Source organism: Mustela lutreola, chromosome 11, assembly GCF_030435805.1.
Source record: "Mustela lutreola isolate mMusLut2 chromosome 11, mMusLut2.pri, whole genome shotgun sequence".
Taxonomy (NCBI): domain Eukaryota; kingdom Metazoa; phylum Chordata; class Mammalia; order Carnivora; family Mustelidae; genus Mustela; species Mustela lutreola.
Window position 1 is genome coordinate 27,415,526 of NC_081300.1, and position 12,299 is coordinate 27,427,824.

Below are 12,299 nucleotides of genomic sequence, written 5' to 3' on the forward strand. Positions count from 1 at the left end.
CCCAGGCGCCCCTCTTCTTGGATTTTTTTCTGAACTAAATATTTTGAAAAGATTTTATTAATTAATTAATTTATAGATAGAGATACTAAAAATTCTCTCCAAAACTCTGTTTATGTGGGGGCTCATTTAATCCTCTTTTTAATTTATAGCTTGTAAACAGACAGAAAGCTTTCCCTCTGACCTCTGTCAACTTAAGGAGTGTATCAGTGTCTTATTCATGTTCACCAGAAGGGTTAATGAAGATACCCAGTTCCATGATGATATTCTTCTCTGGCTGCAGAAATTGGTAAGGGAACAAATACTTGAAGAATTATGCTTTCTGGAGTTTTCTTCAACAGCTTCTTCAGCTAATTCATTTAATGTATTAATTAGTGACTTTTTTTAATTCATGACACATGATAAGTTATACTTACCTAGTGTGTCATTAAGCACAAAGTAGAAGTATTTTTCTTCCTGATATACTTTATATTTAATCTCAGGCCTTCAGCTTAGGAAGAAATGGAAATGTGGGAAGCATGCTAAATTAAAGACGGGATACATATTTAGAATACAGGTAGCTGATCTAAAACCAATTATATCATTTATTTGTATTATCTTACATTTAGTGTTGTGTTCAGTCATACTTAAAGAACTTAAGAGAGAAAAGGCTGGTGTCAGGATTTGGGAGATCTAAGAAAGATGTTAAGTGTGTTAGAGAAGAAGGCTTGTTTATTTAGTCGTGTTTTCAGTGGGGCTGCCTTGGGTGCTTCTTTCAGGTTAATATTAGAGTTCTTGCATATGTGGTAAAGTCCCAAGCATACTTATTTGGATTTGAGAATCTGTTGCAAACTCAGACTAAACTACTTGGCTTGCATGTATTCCCATGTGGCCAGGAATGTGAGTAAGTTGTATTTTGCCAGATAGTGAAAACTGGGTTTGCAGGAAGCTACATATGATGTTTTTATTGTAGTACTCATAGGTTCTTAGGCTTCCATGTGCATCTGTGGTAGAAACTCAACCTGTTAATAGTATATCTTTGGTTATACATATACTATATATGTGTGTGTGTGTGTGTGTGTGTGTGTACAGTAGATCTCTGGTTCCTCTTCTGAAAGATTCCTGTATTTAAACATTGGCTAAGTCATTTACTAGACCCCTTGGCACATTTTTCTTCTTACTAGATAGTGAAACTGTATGTCCTTCCCTGTGCAGGTGTCAGTGTTACAAAGAGTTGGCTGTCCTGGAGATCACTTCTTCCTTTTAAACCATATTCTCCGATGTCCAGCTGGTGTTAGTAAGTGGGCTGTTCCTTTCATCCAGGTATGATGATGGTCTTCTGATTTTGAGTGGGATGAGAGAGATTTTGTTAAAACATTTTTCCTGAAGAAAATGTTTTTTTCCCTTTAAAAAACTGCTTAAAAATACTGATATTTAAAACAAAATTCTTAAACTATTTTAGTGTATATGTATTCTTGGGGGTTTTTATGCTGAAACTTCTTGGGCCACCCATCTTGATGAAATTAAGATAGAATTGCAGAAGTTCCCCTGTCATCTGGCTTGGTAGCTTCAGTAGTATGTAGTTCTGTAGAATTTCTGTGCAAGAAGACACACTGAGACTTTTTTTCCTGGTGATATTCAACACAGCTTCCTAAATTAGTCCCCGCAAGCATCGTTGGTATACACAAAACAGAAACCACGAGCATCTCAAAGTTCTGTAATGCTAGCAGAGATCATGCTTTTGTGATCAATGTTTATATAATCACCTTCAGGGGCGCCTGGGTGGCTCAGTGGGTTAAAGCCTCTGCTTTTGGCTCAGGTCATGATCTCAGGGTCATGGGATCGAGCCCCACATCGGGCTCTCTGCTCAGCAGGGAGCCTGCTTCCTCTTCTCTCTCTGCCTGCCTCTCTGCCTACTTGTGATCTCTGTCTGTCAAATAAATAAATAAAATCTTAAAAAAAAAAAAATATATATATATATATATATATATATATATATATATTCCCCTTCAGTGCTGATTATACGGCTCACAGTTTCTCTGCTCTGCTGCTTGCGTTTGGGTTATTTTCTTACTCACAGCCACCACTCAGATGGGTGGAAGCCAAGTGCATGCCAGGGGCAGCTTCTCCATGTGACCTTTTCTTTAGTATTTCTCGCAGTGAGAACTCTGAATCTCTTTAGGTAGGAGGAGGATTTTTGGTTTTGTCCAATATTGTGTTTCATCCTATGTGGGTACAGTTGTTGAAGTCAGCTGCTCTGCTCGCTGTGCTCTGTGAGTCCAGCTCAGTCAGGACTGCCAGGGAACCCATGTGCTCTCACTCTTGGGGATTATGTGCCAGTCCCATCTTTGTTTTCGTAACGGCTTCCTCTGTCAGAATGCTGGTGAACTGAGATCATGGATACTTGGGTTGTCAGCTTTCTACAGTATGCTTTTTCCTTTTCTGATTTCAGATCAAAGTGTTGAATAACCCATCAGGGGTCTTTCATTTTATGCAGTCCCTTGCCCTGCTAATGTCTCCTGTCAAGTAAGTGCGGAAGAGCTTTATGAAGTAGAAATTGAAATGCTTCTTTCTACCAAAGATTGGCTTCCTAAACTGCCCAGATCCAAAGATCCGCTAAGGGAGGTGTCAGCATTCCAGAATTTAATATTGCGGATTTTCTTTGGGTTGGATACCCTTTTCCCCCCACATGACCTTATTAACTTCTTATGTATAAACAATTAAGCTTTTTTTGGGTCCCTCTTTTTAGTGGATTTGCCTCTCGTGTCATATATGTCATTATGAAAGGAGCTGTGGAGAGACCAGAAAGTTATCTTTCCATTAGAAGAAGAGCTGTAGTAGAGAGGGGAAGAGGGCAGAGATCTAAGTGCCCACTTGGGAAGCTGCGATCAGCGTGCTAGCCCCAGGGAGCCTGAAGGGGGGTGGTGGAGCAGTGAGAGAAGATTCTAGGTGTATGTATGACTGGGTTGCAAGAATGGGGGCAGATCTCATTAAGAGAGAAAAGCAGGCAGGGCACTGTCGGTGGAGAGAAGATGCTATGGCCCAGGGTACAGGTAAAGTGGCGGTACGGAGGATACGTAGGAGATTAGCTTGGCTGGAGCAGAGACTGCATGGGAGATGGTCATACAGTGGAAGAGCTACAGTGACTTGGATGATAGAAGGTTTTGACATTAAAACAGAAGAATCTAGATTTGATAAAGTCTGGCCCTGTAGCAGATCAGGGCTTTTGAGTAATTGTAAAAAGCATCCAGGAAAGCTAGGATGGACTGAAGGCAGAAGATGTGCTTCTGCTTAATTGAAGTGCAGTTAGAGACTTCTGGCTCTCCTGGCTCTGGATCCCAACCTCTTATCAAGAGGACATTTAGGGGGAGAAGGCACTGTCTTGTCTAGGTGACCTTGAACAGTGGTATTACCTCCGGCTCTCAGTCCTGGAAAGCCTGTCTGCCCCGGAGCCTGAGTTGGGGTAATGGTGGTGAGAAAGAGAAGGAGGGGAACCTAAAGGTTATCTTCGCAGAAAAGGATTAAGTAGCTGATGAAATAAGGAACTGGTGGGATAGGAGTGGTTCTGAGAGAACTCTGTAGACCTCTGAGCCCGAGTGATTGTGAGGGCATTCATGCCCTAACAGACCAACAGGGACAGAAAGGAGAGCTGTTTTATAAGGAGGAAAGTCTGAGGTCATTGAGGTATACAAGTGGACACACAGGATTGGAGCTCCTTGGGTTGAAAGGGCAGCAGTGTGCTGGAAGTCATGGGAGAAAGTTCCTGTAACAGGAAGGAATGGGCGAATTTTTCAGGAGCAGGCTGAAGGGGAAGGAACAGGGGCCATGTTGAAAACCATGTTGTAGTCTAAGAGAAGAAATTTCTCTGGTTATACCTGCTTCTCAGGTCTAGCCAACACCTTGTGAAACCTGGCTGGCAGGAATTCTCTCTAGTTCTCTCTGCCTGGATACAAGGGGTTTCTCTAACACGTGGTAGATAGGATTTTGACTTCAAAATGGTTTTGCCTTTAGAGGTACTCTTTTCCCCTAAACAAACTTCTGAATTACCTGCAGATTATCTTTTTATATTCAGTAAAGCTGATGAGATCGGATACTACATGTTCCTCAAGTCGTGTACTGGCACCAGTTTGTAAGCCTGGCTGGAGGCGAGGTCCCTCAGCAATCCGTATGTATTGAGGTCCTGGCATGCGGGAGCTGGGCCAGCATTACAGCTTCTCTGCAATTACTTGTCACTACTAATCCAGGATCCTCGAGGTCTGCACACCAAAATTAGGTTTTAGCTGCCTTGAGTTCTCGCCAATTCTTATTTGTTTAGTAGTTTAAACCATGTGTTGATTGGGTGGCCGGCTGAATCTTCTGCGGGGTTGAGTAGATGATCCAGAGTGCATGCGTGCGGGCTTTCTGTGTTCATGTGATTGGCGTGATCTCCCTTGTCCTTCAGAAATCGAGCGGAATTCCTGTGCCATATGAAGCCCAGTGAGCAGAAGCCATCCTCCTCGGGGCCTGCATCCGGGACGTGGACGCTAGTAGATGAGGGAGGAGAAGAGGTAACTTGTCGTGCCTGCATCATTTTCATTAATCATTGTCGAGCTCCCCTTATGTGCCACGCATTGTTCTAAGCACTTTTCACATGGTCTCTCCTTGACTTCTGTGACAGCCCCATGAGGGCAGGTACTGGTGTGAGAAAACCGAGGTGCAGGGGGCGAAAGAGTTTTCCCAGCAGGTAACATCAGTCTGTATAGTAAAGAGCTGGAGCTTATCAAGCTCTTCCTTTAACTCTTATGAATACTTCTTATCCATATGGTCTCATTTGTAAGGTATAAGATGGTTCTTTATTCTTGGTGAGAACTAAGTGATCCAAATCCAATTTCCCAAGATAGTACTTGTTGATTTTTCTTTCTGCTGTACAGAGGGTTAGTGTATCTGTCAGGAATTTTCCCTCCAGCTAGTTACCTGCCCACGTGCTTTTTTATGGTCCACATCCTGATTTGATGTACTGTCAAGGTGGCCAGGGACCAGATTTACTAAGTCTTCTTTTTATTTTTTTTTTAAATAATGTCTTTTTTTTTTTTTTAAGATTATATTCATTAGAGAGAGAGAGAGAGAGTGAGAGAGAGAGCACAAGCAGGGGGAGTGGGAGAAGGAGAAGCAGGCTTCCTGTTGAGTGGGGAGTCCCATGTAGGGCTCCATCTCCAGATCCGGGGATCATGACCTGAGCTGAGGACAGACTCCCAATGACTGAGTCACCCAGGCGTCCCAAGACTCCTTCTTTTTATTTTTATTTTTTAATTTTTTTTTTAAGATTTTATTTATTTATTTGACAGACCGAGATCACAAGTAGGCAGAGAGGCAGGCAGAGAGAGAGAGAGAGAGACGGAAGCAGGCTCCCCACTGAGCAGGGAGCCTGATGCAGGGCTCAATCCCAGGACCCTGGGATCATGACCTGAGCCTAAGGCAGAGGCTTTAACCCACCGAGCCACCCAGGCGCCCCAAGTCTCCTTCTTTTTATTTTTTATTTTTATTTATTTTTATTTTTTTTAAAGATTTTATTTATTTACTTGACACAGAGAGAGAGATCATAAGTAGGCAGAGCATCAGGCAGAGACAGAGGAGAAGCAGGCTCCCTGCTGAGCAGAGAGCCCGACGCAGGGCTTGATCCCAGGACCCTGAGATCATACCTGAGCCGAAGGCAGAGACTTTAACCCACTAAGCCACCCAGGTGCCCCAAGACTCCTTCTTTTTAAAAGAAGTTGACAGTTTGCAGCAGACAGTTCTCACAATGACAGCCGTGGCAGCCATGGGGATCATGTCTGTGTGTTTACCCAAGTGCTCATTCAGGACTGGGGGGCTGCTTTGCACTCATTTTCCTCTTCAGACATCTCTGCTAGAGACTCAGCAGTCACCTTGAAGAGAGTTTCTCAGAAACTGGTGCTTTAAATTGTATTTAAAGATTGTGCTGAAATGCCCCCCCCCCCCCCCCCGCCACGAGTGTGTTATCCTCTGAGAGAGAAGTCTTTTCTCTGGAAGGTTTCCTTTCTCCCAGAGACAGGTGATGGCTGGGGACCCTGCAGTGGTGCCTGGCCCCTGGCTGTCCTTACTGACTGTTGAGTGAATTTAAGACCCTGGGGAGTAGGTGAGAATGTTGAGAGTGCTGTTGACTCAGAAGGCTGCAGGAAGGAAAGTGCTCTCAGTTTTTCACATTAGTGGTTCCTTGATACTGGCTCTATATTAGAACCAACTGGGCAGGGCGCCTGGGTGGCTCAATCATTGGGCGTCTGCCTTCAGCTCAGGTCATGATCCAGGGGTCCTGGGATCGAGTCCCGCATCGGACTCCCTGTTCAGTGGGAAGCCTGCTTTTCCCTCTCCCACTCACCCTGCTTGTGTTCCCTCTCTTGCTGTCTCTCTCTGTCAAGTAAATAAATAAAAATCTTAAAAAAAAAAAAAAGGAACAAACGGGGGCAACTTAGAAATCTTGCCCAGGCCCACACCCAGACATCCAGATGTGTAAAAGCCTCCCAGGTGATTCTGATGTAGAACCAGAGTTGAGAGCTACTGCTCTAAGTAGAGTTTCTGAGGCTTGTCTGTAAGCCATTTAGGACTGAAAATGGGGCAGGGGTTGGGGGGGGGGGAAGAGTGGCTTGGGAGGTTATCAATGAATGCTTTAGTCCCTTGTTGAAATTGAGGTGGTATATTCTTCAGGATGTCTGGATCTTTTTACAGCATTCCCTTTTGAATGTAGCATATTTTAGGACACAAATCAACTTGTTTTCTAAGATGACTTTAGTGCTTGGTATTAAACAAAAACCCTAAAGGTTTCCCCTATATAATCTGTATGTATGGCCTGTTATTCTCTCCTGCTTTAGCAGCACTAACTGGCAACAGAACTTCAGTAGCTATAGCAAATGCAGATTACTTTGCCATAAGGCAGTGTATACTACAGTAGGCCTTGATTTGGGGGCAACAGACTTGTAGCTAAAGTAACTTGGCCTGAATATGTGGTTCTTAAATTCATGTTGTCAAAGCACTGAGCTTTTATAGTAAGATTTTCCACTCTTGAGGAATTTTTTATTTAATCTTCTTTGGAATGGACGTTTAATGAGGGCCGTTTCAGCCATGGAAGAGTGGGTATGACCCAGATGCACATATAATTGTGCTTGCGATTTCGGGGGATTTACAGCCCATCTGTGGAGCTGATAGTAGAAGTCCACAAAAACACATGGACCACGATGTAAGACTTGTATCTGTGATAATTTAGCTCTTGTAACTCTAGACCCTGGTGTGTTCTGATCCAATCAGCTGACATGATTTTGCATCTTTCCCCTTAGGATGAAGATCCCGAGACCAGTTGGCTTCTCCTTAATGAGGATGACTTGGTTATCCTTTTATCCCAGTTTCCGTTCCATGAACTCTTTCAGCATCTTCTTGGGCTTAAAGCAAAAGGTAGACTGATTTCTTTTGTCGTGTGGTAAATGGGATTGTGGCAAGCTCATTCCAGGAGCTCAGCATCCAGCCTTCCAACCTGGGCAGGTTTCTGATCTAGGTTCCTGGGTGCCTGGCCATCCCGTGCAGACATGGTTGCATCATATCTCAGTGTGATTTCCTTCCTTTCTCTTGTGTTTGTAATTTCCCACCTAGTGCTGAGATGCAGAAAGGTCAGCTAGCTTGCACATTGCCCAGCTTTTCTTTTTTTAAGATTGTATTTATTTATTTGAGGGGGTGGGGGGCAGGAGCAGGAAGGAGGGAGGGGCAGAGGGAGAAGCACACTCTCTACTGAGCAGGGAGCCCAATGTGGGGCTTGATCCCAAGACCCAGAGACCATGACCCAAACAGAAGGCAGATGCTTTAACCGAGTGAGCCACGCAGGTGCCCCCTATGTCTCCAGCTTTAATATATTGCTTTCATTTTATACTTTGTCTCAGGTTCCCCACGTCATGTTGACAGAGAAGCCAGAGCAATGGGATTGTTGAGTTTTCTCGCCTGTGGCTTTGTTTCCTCACTGAGGTGTTTATATCTGTGTCCTTCATTGTTTTTTGATAGTAATTGTAATTCCTCCCTTTTCTCCAATTATCTTCTAGATGATTATTCACCTGAAACAACAAGACCTCAAGAGATGATGAAAATTTTTGCCTTTGCTAACTCACTAGTGGAGCTTCTGGCTGTGGGGTTAGAAACCTTTAACAGGGCACGCTACAGGCAGTTTGTGAAGCGAATTGGTTATATGATCAGGTAATATTGCTGTTGCTGCATCTGTTTCTGTTTGCCTTTGCCTGGATCAGGCATACATACTGTGTGAAATTGAGATGATGGACATCTCAGTGTACGATTTGGGTCTGATTTATCATAAAAGTAAGAATTTTTTTTTACCATCTAGCAGATGGGAAGTCTATAAATGCTTCCAGTCAGAATATTTGGTTAATTATTTCAAATTTAACTGGTTTGTTAGGTAATTGTTCTTGGAGTCAAGGTTCTCAAAGTAGTTGCTGGGTTGAACTTGGCCAGAGAAACTCAACTCAGTCATGGAAAATGAAGCCTCTCTGAAGCTTCTCTCCTTTTCCTTTGCTCCCTGTGTTCTTCCACCTCCTCGCTCTTACCTGGGAATTGTCACTGAGCTGCGGAGGATTGGCAGTAGCTCCTTCATGTCATTGTTTTCCTTTTACCTCTCTTATTTATTCTTATTCTGATTTTCGGTTAAATGCCATTTAAAGAAAGTTGCAAAGACATCTGTCATTGGCCCCTGTTTTGAACTGAGGAAAGCGTTATCATTTATTTAATTGAAAAATGGGTTTATGGTTTTATGATCAAGTATGAATAAATTTTGAGAACATGTACTGCTTTTTATTGAATTAGTTTTGTATCCTCTTTTCTGCATTATTAATTTTTCTGTCTTTACTGTCATTCCCTATAGCACATCAGTATGCTGTTGTTTATTCCAACTTCCCTTCTTTCCAAAAAAGCCTCTAAAACCTCTCCCCCTCCTCAGTGATGTTTCCCAAACAAAATTGATTATAATTATTTGTTTATTTATTTCCATGTGCTTTGTAAAGCCAGGTAAATGGTTATAGGATGCCCTGCAAGGCTGTGACTTTGAAGGTCTTTAAAAGCCTTTAGTAGAGGGTATTGAAAACAAGAGACAGTGGAAGGAAGGATCGTTGGTGCCTTGGAGAGTAATTTCTTTAAATCTAAAAGCCCATGTACTCATTATTAGAAGTTCAGACGATAAGGTAAAGCCTGTCCTTTTGTTCGTTTATGTGATGTAGGATTGAGTGCCCACTGCATGCCAATGATATACCTTCTCGGTTTTTTTTGTTTGTTTTGTTTTGTTTTTTTTTACCTTCTCGTTTTATTCTCCCAATAACTCTGTAGGAAAGACATTGTTATTCCTGCTTTAAGGTCGGTATTCATTCTATAATATTTCTGTGTAAATACTTACAGTTGATTATTATAGTGTATTATGATCTCTCTTTGTCTTCCATCTACTTATTTTTCTTTGTACCTATTGCACATTCTTCTCACACCTTCCAGTTGTAGAACTGTTTTCTACAAGGTCCCTTTCTTCAGGTCATCTATTGGTTCCAGGTTTTTCCCTCTATTCTTGCTTGAATTCTCCACAGTCAGGCTCTCCCCACACCCCACCCCTGGACCCACTAGACAGCTCTTAAAAATGAAGGGCACTAATGAACTTTGTTCTACTGAGCCAGTGGCCAGTTCTGAGTCTTCTCCCTTACATTTCTCCCATAGTTGACATAGCTTTCTCAGAGTTGCTCACTTTCTCCTTTAAACATTTTCTTTGGGGCACCTGGGTGGCTCAGTGGGTAAAGCCTCTGCCTTTGGCTCAGGTCACGATCTCAGGGTCCTGGGATCGAGCCCCGCTTTGGTCTCTTTGCTCAGCAGGGAGCCTGCTTACCCCTCTCTCTCTGCCTGCCTCTCTGCCTACTTGTGATCTCTCTCTCAAATAAATAAATAAAATCTTTAAAAAGAAAACAAACATTTTCTTTGCTTGGTTTCCAGGATCCCATATTTTGGTTTCTCCTCCATTTCCCTAGCTTCTCATTTTCTGCCTCCTTGGTTGTTTCACCCTCACTCTCAAACTTCTTGATGTTGGACTGCCCCAGGACTCGGTTCCTGGACCTCTTCTCTCCATCAAAACTTGCTCTTCGGACTTCATCCATTCTCATGTCTTTAAATGTCATCAAAGTACTACGACGGTTCTCAGAGTTCTATTTCTAGCTCGTGCCTCTCTCTTAAGCCTATAAGCGCAGCTGCCAACTCAGCACCTCCCCTTGGATGACTCACAAACATTGTAATTTAATACACCCAATGGACCTCCCCGGTCTCCTCCTTGGCCTTACTGTCTTCAGTAAGTGGCAACTTTATTCTTCTGTTTGCTCAGGCTAGAGTACTTGGTGTCATCCCTGTCTTTTTATACCCCACATCCAGTGTGACAGCCGATTCTGTCATCTCTACCTTCAAAACACTGTCATCAAATCTAAGATGCCACCAATTCTGAAGATGCATTTTGTGTGCCTCTTAAGAAAAAATGCTACAGAAGTATGGCATGTTACCAGTTTAGGACATATTCCATTTTGCAGGGATTATAGTGTGAAAGATGTGCATCCTTTTAAACTAATGAAACCTCCTGTTTTCAGAATCCAGCCGCTTCTCCCCAAGTTCACTGCTACCACCCTAGTTCATTCTCACATATTTCTCCCGAATTACAATTATCATTGTTAATAGCCTCCTGACTTGTCTTCCTGCTTTTGCCCTTGCTCTACCCTCGGATTATTCACGCAACAGCCAGTGTTCCCTGTAAGTGGTGAGTCAGGAGCTCATGTCATTCGTCTGCTCCCAGTTTCAGTCAGAATAAAAGCCAAAGGGTTCGCAGTGGCCTGGTCTCCTGTCACTTTTCTGATTTCTTCTCCAGCCAGTCTCCCGCCCACTTACCTTGCTTTCACACACTGGCTACCTTGCTGTACCTCCAACATCCTGAATATGCCTTGGAGCCCTCTCTCTGGTTGTTCCTTCTACCCGGATGCTCTTCCCTTAGATACCCCTGTCTTTACTCACACGTCCTCTTTGGTGAGGCCTTTCCTGCTCCCAGCCAACCTCCTTACTCTGGAAAACTCCAGAGAAACTTTAGTCCCCTCTCCTACTTATTTTCATCGTCACTTATGACCATTGGACAGATTATACTTTTCCCTTTACTTTGTTGTCTATTTGCCTCCGCTAAATGTAAGCCGCGTGAGTGTGGGGTTTGCCCTCTCGCTGACTGTCTTTAGAACCTTGAAGGTAGCAGCTGTTCCGTGATATGTACTGGGCAAATTAGTGCTTCCAATGTAATATGAAGGTGCCAGGATTGAGTACATGAATGAAAAGTGCTGTATTGCCTTTCCTCCTGTTCAGGATGACCCTTGGTTATGTGAGCGACCATTGGGCACAATTTGTGAGCCACAGCCGAGGCTTGGGTTTGGCCCAGCAGCCCTACTCCGTGGAGAAACTACAGGTTGAATTTGATGAACTGTTTCTGAGAGCTGTCCTGCATGTGCTGAAAGCCAAAAGGTAAGACATGTGATGATGATTGTTGAGAAATGGCTCCCTGGCTCGCGAGGAAGATTGGTGCGAAAGTCATCGACTACAGTTAGATCTCTTACAATAATGTCTGAGTGCATTTCATCTGTTTCTTATCTTGGGCAAATTCATTGTCTTTAAGTTTCCTTATCTGTCATGGTGGACTGAAATGCTCTTTTTAAGATTTTTTTTTCAATCTTAAAATAACCCGATTCTGATACCTCAGTGGTGTCATCCCTCAACTTTCGGGGAAGCCTTGAACAAGGTATGAATTCTCTTTCCCACCCATCTCAGTGCTTGAGTGAGGCAGGGCAGGTGCTCAGTGCACAGCACAAATGATTTGCCCATTTTATTGTTCCAGTTGTCTTACCGTGAGGTTTCTCGTGGGTCCTGGGCCCCTGTGCTTGGCTGTGTAAATGCTGTCTTCTGGTCATGTTGTCTTTGTTGCTGCTTTTAGCCCGGGATACACTTGAGGGAGGGAAAGGGGCACAGTGGTGCCTCCTGCACTGTCTTCCCTGAGCCATCTGGCCAAGTGTAGGAGCAAGTTCTGCCAAGCGTTGTGCCCTCTGCTGGGAGATGTTTTATGGCCTCCAGTCCACTCATGAGCTGCCAGCTCTTCCCCAGCTTTGCCTTCTTCTGAGGTCTCTGTGCTCCATCTTGCCATGATCTCTAACTTCAGCCCGTACTCATTGTGTGTTGTGTAATGGCTTTGAGTCTTGCCTGCTATTTACTGGCACCTTGGGCCAGTCACCTAGTCT

At 43.6% G+C, this 12,299-nt stretch overlaps 1 protein-coding gene across 3 annotated transcripts in view; it reads left to right on the plus strand.

Annotated features, from left to right (window-relative positions):
* Positions 1 to 12,299, plus strand: part of EPG5 (ectopic P-granules 5 autophagy tethering factor) — a 105,521-nt gene that overhangs the window by 15,580 nt on the left and 77,642 nt on the right. For 2 of the 3 annotated variants that reach the window (XM_059140863.1, XM_059140864.1), the window contains exons 4-10: positions 150 to 286; positions 1,192 to 1,299; positions 2,429 to 2,502; positions 4,418 to 4,523; positions 7,302 to 7,416; positions 8,052 to 8,202; positions 11,377 to 11,532. In XM_059140863.1, the coding sequence (XP_058996846.1) occupies positions 150 to 286; positions 1,192 to 1,299; positions 2,429 to 2,502; positions 4,418 to 4,523; positions 7,302 to 7,416; positions 8,052 to 8,202; positions 11,377 to 11,532 (847 nt within the window). The other variant, XM_059140865.1, reaches the window with a different exon arrangement.